This window comes from Eretmochelys imbricata, chromosome 2, assembly GCF_965152235.1.
Source record: "Eretmochelys imbricata isolate rEreImb1 chromosome 2, rEreImb1.hap1, whole genome shotgun sequence".
Classification (NCBI taxonomy): Eukaryota; Metazoa; Chordata; order Testudines; family Cheloniidae; genus Eretmochelys; species Eretmochelys imbricata.
Window position 1 is genome coordinate 68,826,574 of NC_135573.1, and position 17,726 is coordinate 68,844,299.

The following is a 17,726-nucleotide window of genomic DNA, read 5'->3' on the forward strand; positions in this document are numbered from 1 at the left end:
AACAGATTGAATTGAAAGGGAAAGCTTCAAGGAAAACTGCAATATAATTTAAAGATATTCTAATAAAATCAGAGAAACTACAACCAAAAAAAGAACACATTACATGGAGATTAGAACAGAAAGAGAGTGGTTCTTCTGTATGAACCTGATCCAATTCCCACTGGAGTCATTGACAGTGGGAACTTGATTGTCCCTATGTGGCTCTTGTGCAAGTACACTTGGAAAAAATCATTCTGTTTTATTGTATGGGACTCTGGAGGAACTAAGGAGAAGTCAATTCTTGTCCGTCAGAAGAATAAATGTCTCCATGATAATAATAATAATAATAAAAAAGTAACCATCAAGGAGGAAGGCACTTCTTGACATGATGCAAATTAGAGCAGAGGGGATGGACATAGCGTAGTATCTGAATTCATGACAGTGTATGTATTATATGACAAGCTAATGAACACATTTAACATTGTAAGGTACATGATGCCTTTTAAAGTCTTCTGTCTTTATAATGCAGTCATATGACTGCATTTCGCTGGTCCAGTCTACAGTGTCAGAGAGGCCTTTTTCTGGGAAGTATCAATAAGGCTGCAGCCCTATGTTACGCTTTATGGAGATAGTGACATAGTAACATGAGCTCCTAAATTTTTTTTCTATATATAATTTTCAATATACATTATTATTTGGCTAATATTTAGCTATATATGAGGTCATAATTAATCAGTGTAGTTTTCCTTTAAGATCCATAGTAATTTTCAGATGCTCAGATAGGAGCAAACCGTGTTACCATGTTAGAACATTTAGGCTATGTCTACACTACAGACCTTACAGTGGCACAGCTGTACCACTGCAGCAGCACGGTTGTATGGTCTCCTGTGTAGCCCCTCTATGCCGACGGGAGAGGGTTCTCCCGTCGGCATCATTAAACCACTCCAAATGAGCAGTGGTAGCTATGTCAACAGGAGACGCTCTCTGGCCAACATAGTGCTGTCCACACAGGCGCTTTTGTCTGTGAAACTTATGTCGATCAAGGGGTGATTTTTTTCACACCCCTAACCAACAAAAGTTTTACCGATGAAAGTGCTAGTGTAGACATAGCCTCGGTTTAGAGAAACCATGACAGTTGGGCCCTTAACCAATTGACCTGCATGTGTAATGCACAAATGTGAAGCTCTCTATTCTTTAATTTTATGGGTACAATTTTGGAAGGCCCTCTGAAAAAGTGGGACCTTCCCACATTACATAAATGCCCTTGAAATTACAGCACAACTTTAGTGTACAGTAATGATTATTTCTGATATTCACTTCAGTAACTCAAGCTATGATAAGCTAAAGAATTCAATACTAAGTCTACCAAAATTGACTTCCATAGCTTTGATTTATGTCTTATCTTTTACTAGCATAATTAGATTTTTCCAGTTTTGCACACTTAGAGTTATGCACAAAATTTAGCAAATGTTAAACCCAATTTGTCATGTAACTAGGAGAGATTTTAAAATGTGCAATATTCTCACAATGCATGTGCAGAGTCACTGCAGAAGCACCACAGATTATAAGTAAGGAGAATGATTAAATGTCATATTTGCTGAACTTATTCTTTTTCAAAGTCTGGTTCACTTTGTTCCTGTCTCCTTTGCTATTTTTACCTGGTAAAGGTTTCTGGTTCTCATTCACTGCAGGGAATTCTTTCACCAGCTCTCTGTCTTCCCTGTTAACAGAGAGCCAGCAGTTACAGTCAAAGTTCACTTCTTGTTTAGTATGTAGCTCTTGCATGTGAAAGGACTTCAGATGCCAGCCCTCAAAACCTGGCAAATCATCACAGCTGACCCGAATCTTGTACACATCCCCCACATCTCCAGTTTCAACCTGCAATAAATATAATGAAGAAAAGTAGGCTATCAAGGCAGCATCATGAACAGAGACTTTTTCCAAATGGCATAGGACAGATGAAGCTAATGTTAACAGACAGGAAGGATGATTTTGTGGTTAAGATAAAGGAGATAAGCAATCTATTCCTGGTTTTCCTATAGAATTCTGGTGTGACCTTGGGCATGCCATCTGAATCTTCCTTCTCTGTTTCCTTATCTGAAAAATGGGGATGATACTTTCCCTGCTAAGGAGCTGTGAGGCTAAATTCATTAATATCTGTGCACTGAGGGCCTTGGATGGAAGCTGTTATGTAATGGTCTGATCATGCCGGCTGCTGAGTGCCCTCAACTACTATTAAAATCAATAGGATCAAGCCCTAAGTGTTAGGTATTATGGGTAATAACAAGAAGTAATAATAAAGCCTCGCTCAAGTAGTTTTAATGAAACATTCACTTGTATAATAATATATTTCATAATCCAAATGATTTCATATCCGCTTCGTTGGAAAACAGGAGCCGTTTTGTTCTTTTAAAAAAAAATCATTAACCTTATACATCTAGCTTTGCACTATAGGGTTGCCCTTCCCTACTGTCAATGATGTAACCACATTGGCCTGATGATCGGGAATGGGAAAGTTGAATCCCTTGATACTTTTGCTGGTTAACTTCAAGTCCCAGTGGGATCTTTCCACTGCTCACTACCTCCATGGATCTCTCTGAGCCCCAGTTTATCCATCCAATCCACAGCTTAAGGCAGTGGAGGGGCTGAGGGTGAATGATATCGATAGCAAAAAACCTGGATAGACATGGCAAAATTTGCAGTCAGATCCCTCCTCATTACTTTCTCATTTCCTTAGTGTCTGTGGGGCAGGGAAGAGAGAAGGGAACTGCTGAACCCACCAACCTCTCCTCTCCCCACCTCTCATTCCAGGAGGTAGTTAGCTGCAGCCTTCCGAAGCTGTAAAAGTTGTTGGATTGGATGGAGAAAGCAACCTTCATTCACAGCCATCAGGCCAAAGCAGCACCCACATCTGATTGTTTCATCAGCCTACTGCTGGAAACAATAGTGGCTTCAAGAGAACAAGAGACGAAGCTCGTTTTAAAAGGTAACAATTAATTTTAAGACAGGACTAAGCAAAAAATGTTGCCCAGGGTCTTGTATTCCATCAAAACTACCTTCTCTCATTTTATAAGTTAATATTTTCAGTCCAACTACAACATAAGGCTTTGTGACCAGTGCCTGAGTGAGTTAACCTGTTATTTAGAGACAGCAGAGGAACATTTTATATTATTTTGGGCAGAGGATGGTTAGTTGCCCTACTCTCATTAACATCAACAGAAGTCATGTAGCTAAAATATGGTGGAATGTTTTGAATATTCGGAGGAAACTGTCAGTTAAAAAGGTGGCACCTATTAAAATAATACTGCAATCAGAAGAGGAAAATGAGTTAATTCTACCTCCAAGCTAAACCCCAGAAGTCAGAGGGCAGTTCATAGGGACTGGGGCATGAAATCCTCCTCATTGTCCACGTATTGGTAGCAGTGCTGCTCTGTGGCTGATAATGTGGCCTTGAGGCTGTAGTTATTCACTGGAGAATCCACCAGACTTCCCCCTCTCTTTCCTTGGCCTGCACCTACTTGCCCCAAGCCCTGCTATATGGGGATACAAGAGCATCCTTTGTGGAGCTGTACTCTGAAGTACACAGTGGGTTTGCAGCCCTTTGTGGGTTCACCATATCCTTCCCAAGTCTTGTGCAGTGGAATCACATTGATTCCACTGTGTTTAACAATATCGCAGTGTCCATGCAAGGGGAGACAGAATTTCCCCATTGCACGAACAGGGTTTTATTTCAAGAGTTTTTCATTCAAGGTTGTGGAGGCTGCAAAGGGTATCATGAGGCATGGCTATACTTGTTGTACTAATCCATCTAATTCTTCTCAGAGGTGTGTGTTTTTCTCTTATTCTCAAAGGGAGAATGTACTGTTCTTTTACATGTCCAAATTGTGCCTTCTTCAGAAGCAATGAAGTCATAAGTTCTGCTTTTTCACAGCAGGACTTTCTGTTTTTAAAATTATTGCCTGCAGTTTTTCCTTCTTACAAATGGACCCCTTGACTCCATTTATATCACACAGCTACTTAGTTGTACATACCAAAGAGTATTTACTGGACAAAAACTTTGTGATTTACAATTGCAAAAATACAGCACTCGGATATTTTTCTTTTTACTTAAGGTGGCAAATTGTACCCCACCTTCTTATCTTGTCTTCTGCTACCCAGCCCTCTGCAGCCCTCTAGACTTCTAAACAGTTGCAAAGAAATTCTAAAGACATTTTAAAAAATACATATTGCATTCCTTGCAGAAAATGTGAAGACAATATACATTGTAGATGTAACGTACAGGAAGACAGTTTCAGAGACTATTTCACTACTGTTTAAAGCATGACTGCTCTACAACCATTGTTTTCCCTTCATTTCCCATAATCCTGATTTCAATGAACTCTATGACTATGCCTCCAACCAGAATACACCTGCAGCCAGACTTCTTCCTGATCTACTGAATTAAACTGCACTGGGTAATCTCAATTGAATTCAGCAGATATTTCTCTCCTTTTAACATTTTTTCCTCTCATTCAATCATTATTATCCTCTTTTCTATTTCAGTCTTTTGGTCCATCACCGTAATGCATGTTTTTATTACATCAATTCTAACCCTTTCCTGAGCAACTTACCATGATCACCTTTCTATTTCAGAACTGGATTCCTACCTTGGCTCCAATAATTTTCTTTCTTCACCTTCTGATCCCTATAAGCTTCAAATTAATGCAAAATATCCTAAATAGAGCTGAGCGAATAATTCTTAGCAATGCAGCCTCTCTCCTCATCTTATGGAGTATTTGCAAGTAGAATACTCTTTCCTCATATTTATTCATGATTCAAAGTTTGCTAATTAATTTTGTCACATATTTTTCCTCTCTCAGTCACAGTTTGAGCCAAGTATTCTATACTTGGTGCTTGAAATTTGAGCTATGTTAGTTGTGATTGGTCATATAGTAAGTAACAGGTATTGCTTCTGTTCCAGGATTGAATGAGCATAACTCTTATAATCAAGAGATGGCTTTGAACAAGCCACTGGGGCTTTGACTCTCTCAGAGAAAGGTACCAGATAAAGGAAGATTAGGTAAATTTGTAATATTTTGAGCCTTTTCCTTTCTTGGCTCCACAAGACTTCTTCAGAGGAACCAGTCCTAGAATAGTTAGGCTACTCTAAGATTTATTGTCTGGATGCATACCTTAACTTTAATTCATTGTCACTTTCACATAAAGCATGTGTGCATGCATGTGTCATCCTAGGTACAAAGGGTGTGGTCAGATCATTGTAGGATTCATGTAATTGCCTCTGTATCAGAGCTCTGGAAACCCTGGCTTCTAATGTGCTAAGCAGTGACCCTTCTCACAGAAAATATACAACGTGCATTGCTTCTTGTCTTAATCTATAGATGTTAACGAGAACAATATTTCACCCTCCTCCTTGTAACAAACTTTTATGTGCTTGAAAACGGTTATCATGGCCCACTCAGTCCTCTTTTCTCCAAACGACATAGTATTTAATATTCTGCCATTCCCACTACTGCTGACACAGAGTAATCATGAATGGGTGCATGGTCCTCTTTGCAGAAGTTTGTGGTCACATCCTTATCTAGCTCATTTAATACCACCTGTTCCAGCACTCTGGAGATTGGTTTTAAGGATCCCATCCTCATGATGTCTAGTAGTGCTACTTCTCATATGATAATTATTTGGATTACAGTAGCATGCACAATGTGCTAGGTGCTTTCCAAATACATAATAAAATACCATTCATGCCCTGAAAAGCTCACAATGTAAGAAAACAAGAATCATGCAGAGCTTGGGGAAAGGGATAAATATACCATATAAATATATCCACTCTATGTGAGCTTAGCAGGTCTTCTATGAGCCCTCAAAATTTCACAAAAGTAAACCCAAAAGGGATGCCTGGAGAGCCGAAACAAATCATATTTGTGGGCAAACCTGGATTTATTATTATTATTTTATTATTTATCTATTTTTGCATTATGTGCCCAGCTCCACTTTCATAGATTCTATGGCCAGATGGAGTGATTGTTATCATTCAGTCTGATCTCTGCATAACCCAGACCATAGAACTTCCCTGAATTAATTCCTTTTTGAACCAGAGCATATTTAAAAATTGCCTGTGATGGAGAATCCACTACATCTGTTGATAAGTTGTTCCAATGGTTAATTACCTTCACTGTTAAAAATGTACATCTCATTTCCAGACTGCATTTGTCTAGCTTCAACAAACTTGTTTGTGCCTTTATTGAAAATTAAGATATACCTGCCAGTATGTCATAGCCAAGATGCTTGGAAATACAAAACATATGTTTAACTAGTTAGGTTACGGAATGTTAAAACTAATGAAAAATGTTCCAGAATGTTTCTGCTTCTATTTCCCAAGAACAAGCAAACATCAAGATGACAAATCATGTAAAATGTCCGTGTTTTAAATAGAGGCATAATTGTAAAAAGGAATGTAGGGTGTGTTATCAGAGCCTTAAATCTAGCTTGCAAAGTGGCCACGCCAACCCCTCTCCTTTCCAAAGGAAACATTTCTGCTTGTGTTTTTGAAACTCCGTGAAAAACTTGTGTAGTTGGAAATTTTAAACTATTGTTTATTTCTTAAAACACTGAAACGGCAAACACCTTTTGAGATGTATAGTTGCAAATATTTTGTATCTAAATGCAAGCCTTCATATAATAACTGCCTGAAATCACTGTTATAGGAATAGCAACATGTTTATGTACAAATATGGCAAAATCATTTGATGTTATAACTGGTTACCAATATAAGAAGCCACTTAAGTATAGAATGTTTATATTAATGGCAATGAATTAATTACGGACTGTGTGCAAGCAAACCCCCTCTCAACTCAGGAAGACAAGAAAATCATCATTCCAAAAATTGTCATGTAGAATCAACAACTTAAGCTAAAGATTTTGTAAAAGTCTATTTAATTTTAGAAGACTGGGGAACTGAAAACTCTTAAATAAAGAACAAAGAGTTTTGGATTTTGAAGACAGAATTTCATTTCCTGACAAACTAACAAAATTGAGCAAATATCTCAGAGAATGGACTGAATAAAAAGAATGAGTTAAAACTAGCTTTGAAAGTTATCTGTTGCCTTCCTGCCACAAGAAGAACAAAGGCAATTATGAAATGTAGCATAGTCATTAAGCAGACTGCATGTTCAGGACCTGAAAATTTCACCTAAGACAACCTCAAAGGCATGAAGCCAATGAATGGGTGACAGCAACCAACACTGAATCTAAACAAGCCTGAAAGAGAAGTGTTTTCCTACAATTTCATGAAAATAGGAAGCAGAAGAGTACAAAATACTGAAGACAGCATCCCCATACCCTCTGCTACCCTGCTCCAGCATCACACTTCCTAAGCAAGCTGCCACAGACAGATAAAAAAAACAGAGAAGATTCAAGAAGAAACCAGGCCCAGGAGAACTTCCCCAAGACTTCACTATGGATTGGTGAGAGGAAGTTAACTAAGATTCTGAAAAGGGATTAGATTTAAAACTCTCACTGTGATTTTGTTGGAATATTAAAATGCTTTTGTAACTTAAAGGGCTAATTTTCTCTTTTTAATCACCAAGTGGTTAGACCATATATTTCTGGAGAGGAGACAGGGGCTAAACATTGGTAAACAGAGAAACAATGGATGTAACTGGATTTACAATTGTTAATATTCGTAATTGGCCTGTCTTAAATGACTTTTTTCTAAGTAACTAATTAAAATATCTTCTTTGATTTAATAGGATTTGGTTAGGATTTCTTACTTTGCCCAACTATAAACTGTTTAGGTTATTATTAATAACTAGACAGTCTAAACTTGCCCTTAAAAAAATTATTCTGCACATACATAAACGATTTGAAGAATCTAATAAAATACTAAAACTGAACACAATAATTTTGGGAAATTGTACACTTTGGTCTTAACCTACCAAGAGAAAAACACTCTCAGAAGCAAGACACTCTCAAGGGTGAAATCTGTTAGAAGCTCTCCAGAAAGATACATACAGAAGAGACTATAACGAAAGTAACTAGTTTATCATTTGTGTTCAGCCATTTGTGTTGTTTTGTTTAATGTTTTATTTTCCTTTCTTTTAATACTAAAACAGTCATAGTTAATCATTGTGATTATTTTAGAACATCAGAATGGCCATACTGCATCAGAATAATGGTGCATCTAGCCCAGTATCCTGTCTTCCGACAGTGGCCAGTGCCAGGTGCTTTAGAGAATGAACAGAACAGGCAATCATCGAGTAATCCATCCCCTGTCACGCCCAGCTTCTTCCAATCAGAGGCTAGGGACAATCAGAGCATGGGATTGCATCCCTGACAATCTTGGCTAATAGCCACTGAGGGACCTATGCTGCATGAATTTAACTAGTTCTTTTTTGAACCCCATTTATAGTTTTGGCCTTTGCATAGTCTTGGTCATGGTGTCCCCAAGGTATGTAAAAGAACCTCTGTGACTAAGTCGTCACACCCCTAAGTTGACAGAAAGAGAAACATTTACTAAGAGCTGGCCTACCATTTCTTGTTTCTTTAAACTAAATATTTTTAGTAATGTTTAAAATAAAATTACTTGGTGTCCAGCAATTTCAAACTATCCCCTTAAACCCCACACCTTTCATTTTTCTTAGTATTTCTGTTCCCTGTTGTTTTCATCTCTCCCTCTTTCCTGCCAACTCTGCCAGTCTCAGAGGACACCACCACCATAAACTTGGGGGTGTATTAAGAGGAGTATCATATGTAAGACACAGGAGGTAACTGTTCTGTGCTACTCTGCACTAGTGAGGCTTCAGCTGGAGTTCTGTGTCCAATTCTAGGCACCTCATTTTAGGAAAGATGTGGACAAACTAGGGAAAGTCCAGAGGAGAGGAACAAAAGTGGAAAAAGGTTTAAAAAACCTGACCTATGAGGAAAGGTTCAAAACCTGAGCATGTTTAGTATTGAGAAAAGATGACTGAGTGGGGACCAGGTAACAGTCTTCAAATAGGTTAAAGGATGCTAGAAAGAGTACAGGGATCAACTGTTGTCCATGTCCAAGAACTAATAGGCTTGATTTGCAGCAAGGGAGATTAAGGAAAAACTTTCGAACTATAAGGGTAGTTAAGCTCTGGAATAGGCTTCTAAGGGAGGTATGGAATCCCCATCATTGGAAGTATTTAAGAACAGGTTGGACAAACACTTGTTAGGGATGGTCTAAGTTCACTTGGTGCTGCCTAGGATTACTTAGACTTGATGATTTCTCAAATCATCCCTTCCAGCCCTATGTTTCTATGATTATATGATAAACGCAACTTCTTATTACTCAATTTATTTTCTACATTTCATGTGTAGTTCTTTAACTTATTTTTAATTGGTAAGCCCACACAGTACTATTGTTATCAAAGTTTAAGATCAATGAAAGCAAGTAGGTTTAACTTGTGCATTCTCTATTACTTATATATGTGACGAAGTGGGAATGTTCTTAATGTTTTCTCTGAATACTGTGTGTGTGCCTCAGTTTCCCCTATGCAGTTCTGAAGTATCTTGGTGCTGGGATAAGCTGTGTTGTGGTTGCAGAGCCTTAAAGGGCCACCGTGATGCTGTCTGCACAGAGAATGGCTGATATCCTGTCTCCTGGCAACTGATGACCTGGGCCCCTTCCTTGCAAGGTGCCAACTGAAGGTGTTGGAGAACAAAGAGATCAGGCCCGGGAAAGAGACAAAGGCCAGAGGAGCGGCTGCAGAGCTGGAGCTGGCTGGGGAAATGGAGGGGGGCCCAGAAGGGGCTCTGGCCTCCTTGGCCCCAAGATGGACCTGACTTAGGGCTCCTGTTTCCTGTACCTACAAGCTCTGTTTTGGACTGCATTCCTGTCATCTGATAAACCTTCTGTTTTACTGGCTGGCTTAGAGTCACATCTGACTACGGAATTGGGGTGCAGGACCCACTGGCTTCCCCAGGAGCCCCTCCTGTGCGGACTTGCTGTGGGAAGCGCACGGTGTGGAAGGGGATGCTGAATGCTCCAAGGTCAGACTCAGGAAGATGGAAGCTGTGTAAGCTTCTTGCCCTGGAGACGGTATGCTCACAGAGAGAAGGCATGCTCCCCCAGAGTCCTGACTGGCTTTGTATGGAGTAGCTCCAGAGCATCGCCCGGTGACTCCATGACAATATATTTCAGTAATTTGTTCTTTATATTTGCTAACAATCTGTAATTAAAATGAGAGAGCTGCTGACATTTCATAGGAAACTTTTCAAAATAGTTTGGACGTGATTGTCAACTTGAAGGTGTGCATGCATTTGTGAAAAACTTGTGTGAATGCACCTGGAAAATCAGAGATATACATACTCTCTTGCCATGATGTGCACATAAGTGGGCACGTAAATGGGCAATATGCAGATTTACATGGATTTCTGGGATCAAAATTAAGCCCATTGTTTCAAAACAATGAATTTTGCATATACTACATTATCTATGGTTCTTCCTTACTGCATTGTATTACTAAAGACATTTGTGTAAAACCATAATCTGTGTTTTATTAAGAGTTCATCTGCTCCTGCTTAGTTCTCATCAGAATTCATAACTCTCCGTTCATTGTGACATCATAATCATTCCCACAGCAAATAAGTATGCTGCCACAAATGGGAGCAGATGAACTCACTTATGAAACAAAGATCCTGTGTTTATTCAAATGTCCTTGGAAATAAGGAGGAAAGGAAGAGAACAACAGAAACCATAAGATATATCAATTGAATTGTTTCTAAAGAGAAAGGTTTTCAAAGATTCCCATGAAACACCAACCACTATTTAATATCAGGGCTGTTCCTCTGATTTACTTAAAATGCAACAAAATTTGCAAAATAGCGTGACTCATATTGCAAAAAGACAAACCTTCATGCACAACAAACAACTTTCAGAAAATATTAAGGTTTTGACACAAAGCAACAAAACCAAGGACATGAACAGCCAAGGGAAAATATAGCATGTTTCCGTAAAACTAAGCAAGTCAGAAAAATGGAAATGTATTTAGAAAGCTGTCAGTGTGGCACTGTGGAAAAGTGGAGGCCCCTTTAATGAAGACCAGAGAGGGAGCAAAGCCCCACTTATGTCCTTTGGACACACGGTCCAACCCTCTTCATCTTCAGCGTTCTGAAAGAAGGGAAAGGGACAGGTATTATATCTTTTACACTAAGTTCCCAGCCCCCCACTTAAAATACTAGATCCCGCAATATTAGAAGTATCAAGATCTTAAGTTCCAAACTGGCAAGCAGTAAAACCTGCGAGTTTTTGAGTTGTTTCTGAGCATCCACCTAGCTAGACTATAGCCTCCTTGGAGATGGATTAGTTCCAGGGGGAGATACAGGGACTTTTACCCCTTTGAGGCCCCAATCATTTCCTACTCATAAGGCCACAGCAGAGTTCCAAGTTTGGTATGAAAAAAAAATCCCTCCAAAGTGTCTCTTTTCCATCTATTCTCATCCTCCTGCCTCTGTGTGGCCTGTGTGAAGGAGAAGCAGAATTAAATTCACTGCACTCAAGGAAAAAGAGGGGCTTCTTTGTTCTCACTCCCCTGGGGACAAATAGCAGGCAAAGCCATGGCTGCACTCTGAGCAGCCACGTGGGGGCAGCAAGCTACCTGCCACAAAAGTAATGGAGTAATGGGTGCTTGGCCTTGGCCTCAGGAGCTCCAGTAGGTGTTCTGCCTTCCTGGGGGCTCTCCTGAGGCAGTGCAGCTCCATGTTCCCCTTGGCTACAGGCTGTATCTCAATGGCACAGTCTAACACTAAGAAGTTTACACAGCCCTCATTACTGCAGGGTGCAAGAACATGTAGTAAAGCATTAGGGCCTGATACTTTACACATTAGCACCAATGGCAAATTACCCAATGATTTCAGGTTTAACAGGATTAAAAGAATAAAAAAATATACAAGGCGATGAGCAGCATATCCTATAAAGTACGAGAATGGAATCATGTTTCTTGTTGATTTACATCTTTGAAACCCACTGGAATATGATGACATTACACTGGGATGTGAACACTATGTAGTTGAGCAGGGTTGCAGGAAGAGGATGGCCCAAGATCTAAAGTTATATCACTCCAGCTTTGTAAATAACTATATCATTTGTAGCAACCAAAGCAGCATTTCAAATATATCCTTTGGCTAGAGCAGAATGTCATTATAATCTCAGTGCAGTATTGTATAGTGATGACTTACAAGGAATTCATCCGTTGCTCTGGGTAGAAAGCACACATATTCTGGGCTTTGTGGAGAAAGGAGAAGGTCACCACTTTTGCCCATTGAGCCATAAATCACAAGGGTTCTTTTACACTTCTGTGGCTCTGGGGAATCTCTGGCAGTTTTAACCTTCACTCTCCATTGTCGTGCTAAATAAAAGAAGAAAAAAATCACATTTTTAACAGTGAGTGGGAATACACAGGGATTTGTTCATCATTATTACTACAAAGCATTTGAACAGTGTCATAAATTTATATGGTGCTTTACATACAATGGACAGCCACATACCCTCTGCCTCAAAAAAGACATGACGTATGCAGGACTTCAGTTGAGGAGTGGATATATAAGGGGATATTAATAATAGGGCCAAGGGAAAAGGAATCCTTGGTTATGTGGTTACATTCATTATTTTTATTACTATAATAATAGTATAATAATTTATAATACATTGGTTGGTATAATTAATTGTATTTATTTATTTAAATATAATTGATTTGATTTATCCATTAATTTAATTTCTTAACTTATGTATGTATTTCACATGAAAATGATTTATCTATTTAAGAGATGGTAGATTATTTAAAATGGAAGACATTAACATAGGAGTCATATGAAACAATTGAATACTCGAACACACAGCTGCTTGAATAGTACAAATTAAACCCTGATTTTTAAATATTTTTGTCAATAAGAATGTTCTACTCAGTTGACTATGATTTGAGGGATAAAATTATTCACTAGGGGTCCAATTTAAAGACCAAAAAATTCAGTGAGAGTTCTTTCATTTTGCTTCAACATAATTTGGATTGGGCCCTCTTAGAGTGTATTTGGATAGTTGCCATGTGTTAATGAAATTGTTTGCAAACCATGAATTCTAGCAAAAATATACCTGGAAATTGTATCAAAGTTATGAATTATTCTCCTGTTTAAAAAAGTTGCAGAAAACAAATCCGGGAGCTGAAACAACACTGTGTGACTTAAATAGATGCTAGTGACCAAAAGAGTAGTTTCAATTGGCTCGATGGAATTTGCCCATGATTTCAAAATGACTGATACTTGAGGGAACATGCTGATCCTAGGTGGCAAAAGGAACCTAACAGAGATAGGAATTAAAAATCTGTGCTTAGATTGTGATGTGTACTTCTATAGTGTTGTCATTTGCTGATGATTTTAATAAAGAGGAAAACTATTTCATGATCATGTGTCTGCTCACAACGCGTGTTGTCAAGAGAAATTTTAGAGGCATTTAATTCACTTCTAAACCTGGAGGTATTTTTTCCCTGTTCTTAAGCTGCATTTTTTCCTGCTTATTTTTTTCCCCCTCCATCTGTTTGTTCTAGTTTCCTTGGCTAATGCTTTTTCCCTGTTTTCTGTCCCACTCTGTGTCACAGCTGATTGTTCTGTGGCTCTTTTGGGTTCAGACACAGAACAGCAGGCAGATATGCAGCTCACAGTCAGTCTGGTGGGTGACAGGCTAGCTTTTGTCTTTCTAAGGTTATTTCCAGGGATGAGTCAGATGCAATATGTGACAGATACAAACCTTGTCTAATGAGGAACTTTATTTTTTAGATATGTATGGCCAGCTTCAGCCCTGCTGAGGCATAGAGATGCAAATTGCACCTCCCTGTGCCAGCCTGGCATGTTGAGCCCCTGTCAAGGTTCCTCCACCACTCTGAACTCTAGGGTACAGATGTGGGGACCTGCATGAAAAACCTCCTAAGCTTATCTTTACCAGCTTAGGTCAAAACTTCCCCAAGGTACAAAGTATTCCACCCGTGGTCCTTGGAATGGCCGCTACCACCACCAAACTAATACTGGTTACTGGGGAAGAGCTGTTTGGACGCGTCTTTCCCCCCAAAATACTTCCCAAAACCCTGCACCCCACTTCCTGGACAAGGTTTGGTAAAAAGCCTCACCAATTTACCTAGGTGACTACAGACCCAGACCCTTGGATCTTAAGAACAATGAACAATCCTCCCAACACTTGCACCCCCCCTTTCCTGGGAAATGTTGGATAAAAAGCCTCACCAATTTGCATAGGTGACCACAGACCCAAACCCTTGGATCTGAGAACAATGAAAAAACATTCAGGTTTCTTACAAGAAGACTTTTAATAGAAAATAGAAGTAAATAGAAATGAAGAAATCCCCCCTGTAAAATCAGGATGGTAGATATCTTACAGGGTAATTAGATTAGAAAACATAGAGAACCCCTCTAGGCAAAACCTTAAGTTACAAAAAAAGGTACACAGACAGAAATAGTTATTCTATTCAGCACAATTCTTTTCTCAGCCATTTAAAGAAATCATAATCTAACACATACCTAGCTAGATTACTTACTAAAAGTTCTAAGACTCCATTCCTGGTCTATCCCTGGCCAAGCACAGCATACAGACAGACACAGACCCTTTGTTTCTCTCCCTCCTCCCAGCTTTTGAAAGTATCTTGTCTCCTCATTGGTCATTTTGGTCAGGTGCCAGCGAGGTTACCTTTAGCTTCTTAACCCTTTACAGGTGAGAGGAGCTTTCCCCTGGCCAGGAGGGATTTCAAAGGGGTTTACCCTTCCCTTTATATTTATGACACGCCCCCCAAATCTCAGCTAGGGTGAAACACTGGCTGGGATTTCTTCCTGGAGCTCTAGGAAAAACAGAGTTAATAAGACACATGCATCTCTAAATATACTACCAAGTACATAAAGACTAACAATATTTTCCACATCTCAAGGACGATTTTAACCAGTTGATTCTGGGAAACTTTCACGGGAGAGTGCATCAGCCACTTTGTTAGAAGCTCCTGAGATGTGTTGGATGTCGAAATCAAAATCTTGGAGAGCTAAACTCCACCGAAGAAGTTTTTTGTTAGTTTCCTTGACGGTGTGAAGCCACTTCAGTGCAGCATGGTCGGTTTGCAGGTGGAAACGCCGTCCCCAAACATATGGGCGTAGCTTTTCCAGAGCGTAGACAATGGCATAACATTCTTTTTCAGTGACTGACCAGTTGCTTTCCCTCTCAGACAGTATTTTGCTGAGAAACACTACAGGGTGGAATTCTTGATCAGATCCTTTCTGCATTAAAACTGCTCCCACACCACGCTCGGATGCCTCTGTGGTTACTAGGAACGGTTTGTCAAAGTCTGGGGCCCTTAGTACAGGGTCAGACATGAGTGTCGCTTTAAGCTTGTTAAAGGCCTTCTGACACTTTCCGGTCCACTGAACAGCATTTGGCTGTTTCTTTTTGGTTAGGTCTGTCAGTGGGGCGGCGATTTGGCTGTAGTGCGGTACAAATCGTCTGTAATAACCAGCCAAGCCTAAGAAGGATTGAACCTGTTTCTTTGACTTTGGGACAGGCCACTTTTGGATAGCATCCACTTTGGCCTGTAGGGGGCTGATAGTTCCTTGACCCACCTGGTGTCCAAGGTAAGTCACTCTGTTTAGGCCTATTTGACACTTCTTAGCCTTAACAGTTAGTCCTGCCTCCCTTATGCGCTCAAGGACTTTTTGTAGATGTTCCAGATGGTCTGCCCAGGAATCCGAAAATATGGCCACATCGTCAAGGTAGGCGACTGCATATTCTCCTAATCCCGCTAGGAGACCATCTACAAGTCTTTGGAAAGTGGCGGGTGCATTTCGCAGCCCGAAAGGGAGTACATTAAATTCATACAGCCCGAGATGTGTGATGAAGGCTGACCTTTCCTTGGCAGATTCATCTAGCGGTACCTGCCAGTACCCCTTTGTTAAGTCCAAGGTAGAGATAAACTGGGCCCGTCCCAGTTTCTCTAACAGTTCATCTGTGCGTGGCATTGGATAGTTGTCTGGGCGAGTTACAGCATTTAGCTTACGGTAGTCCACGCAAAAACGTATTTCCCCATCTGGTTTGGGAACTAGAACCACTGGAGATGCCCATGCACTTTCAGAGGGGCGGATTACACCCATCTGTAACATATCCTGGATCTCCCGTTCTATAGCAGTTTTAGCTTGAGGAGACACCCGGTAAGGTTGGACCCTAATTGGGTGAGCATTACCTGTGTCAATGGAGTGGTATGCCCGTTCAGTCAGTCCTGGGGTGGCTGAGAACGTTGGCGCGTAGCTAGTGCACAGCTCCTGGATCTGCTGTCGCTGCATACGCCCAAGGGTCATGGAGAGGTTCACCTCTTCCACACCACAGCACATTTCCCTTCGTAGTAGACACCTTCAGGCCACTCAGCATCATCTTCTCCCTGGGCTGTAAACTGACAAACCTTTAATTCTCTGGAATAAAAGGGCTTTAGAGAATTAATATGGTACACCTTAGGCTTTCGGTTGGAGGTGGGGAATGCTATGAGATAATTAACAGCTCCCAGGCGCTCCTGGACCATGAATGGCCCTTCCCACGATGCTTCCATTTTATGGGCCTGGAGCGCCCTTAAGACCATGACCTGGTCTCCTACTTTGAAGGAACGCTCTCTGGCATGTTTATCATACCAGGCTTTTTGCTCTTTTTGAGCATCCTGTAAGTTTTCTTTAGCAAGGGCTAAAGAGGTTCGGAGGGTGTTTTGTAGGTTGGTTACAAAGTCCAGAATGTTAGTTCCTGGAGAAGGTGTAAATCCCTCCCATTGCTGCTTCACCAACTGCAATGGCCCCTTAACCTCACGGCCATATACAAGTTCAAATGGGGAAAACCTTAAACTGGGATGTGGTACAGCTCTGTAGGCAAAGAGCAACTGCTGCAACACTAGGTCCCAATCATTGGAGTGCTCATTTACGAATTTACGTATCATGGCCCCCAAAGTTCCATTAAACTTCTCCACCAGGCCATTTGTTTGATGGTGGTAAGGAGTGGCAACCAAGTGATTTACCCCATGAGCTTCCCAAAGGTTTTTCATAGTTCCTGCCAGGAAATTAGTCCCTGCATCTGTGAGGATGTCGGAGGGCCAACCTACCCTGGCAAAAATGTCTGCTAGTGCCTGGCACACACTTTTAGCCCTGGTGTTGCTTAGAGCTACTGCTTCCGGCCATCGGGTGGCAAAATCCATGAAAGTCAGTATGTACTGCTTTCCTCTGGGTGTCTTTTTCGGAAAAGGACCCAGAATATCCACAGCTACTCGCTGAAATGGAACTTCAATGATGGGGAGTGGTTGTAGAGGGGCTTTGACCTGGTCTTGGGGTTTTCCCACTCTTTGGCACACCTCACAAGACTGGACATAGGTAGAAACATCCTTGCCCATTCCCTCCCAGTGGAATGACCCCCCCAAACGGTCTTTGGTCCTGTTCACCCCAGCATGGCCACTAGGGTGATCGTGGGCTAAGCTCAAGAGCTTGGCCCGGTATTTAGTTGGAACTACCAACTGTCTCTGAGGATGCCAGTCTTCCTGGTGTCCACCAGAAAGAGTTTCCTTGTATAAAAGTCCTCTTTCTACAACAAACCTGGATCGATTAGAAGAGCTGAGAGGCGGTGGGTTGCTCCGTGCCGCCGTCCAAGCTCTCTGGAGGCTTTCATCTGCTTCCTGTTCGGTCTGGAACTGTTCCCTTGATGCTGGGGACATCAGTTCCTC

General features: G+C 40.7%; 1 protein-coding gene across 1 annotated transcript in view; it reads right to left on the reverse strand.

Moving 5' to 3' along the window:
* Positions 1 to 17,726, reverse strand: part of RP1 (RP1 axonemal microtubule associated) — a 291,326-nt gene that overhangs the window by 108,350 nt on the left and 165,250 nt on the right. Inside the window, exons 31-32 of the mRNA XM_077809001.1 lie at positions 12,178 to 12,347; positions 1,638 to 1,857 (exon numbers count right to left, since the gene is read on the reverse strand). Coding sequence (XP_077665127.1) covers positions 1,638 to 1,857; positions 12,178 to 12,347 — 390 coding nt within the window. The remainder of the gene's footprint in view (positions 1 to 1,637; positions 1,858 to 12,177; positions 12,348 to 17,726) is intronic.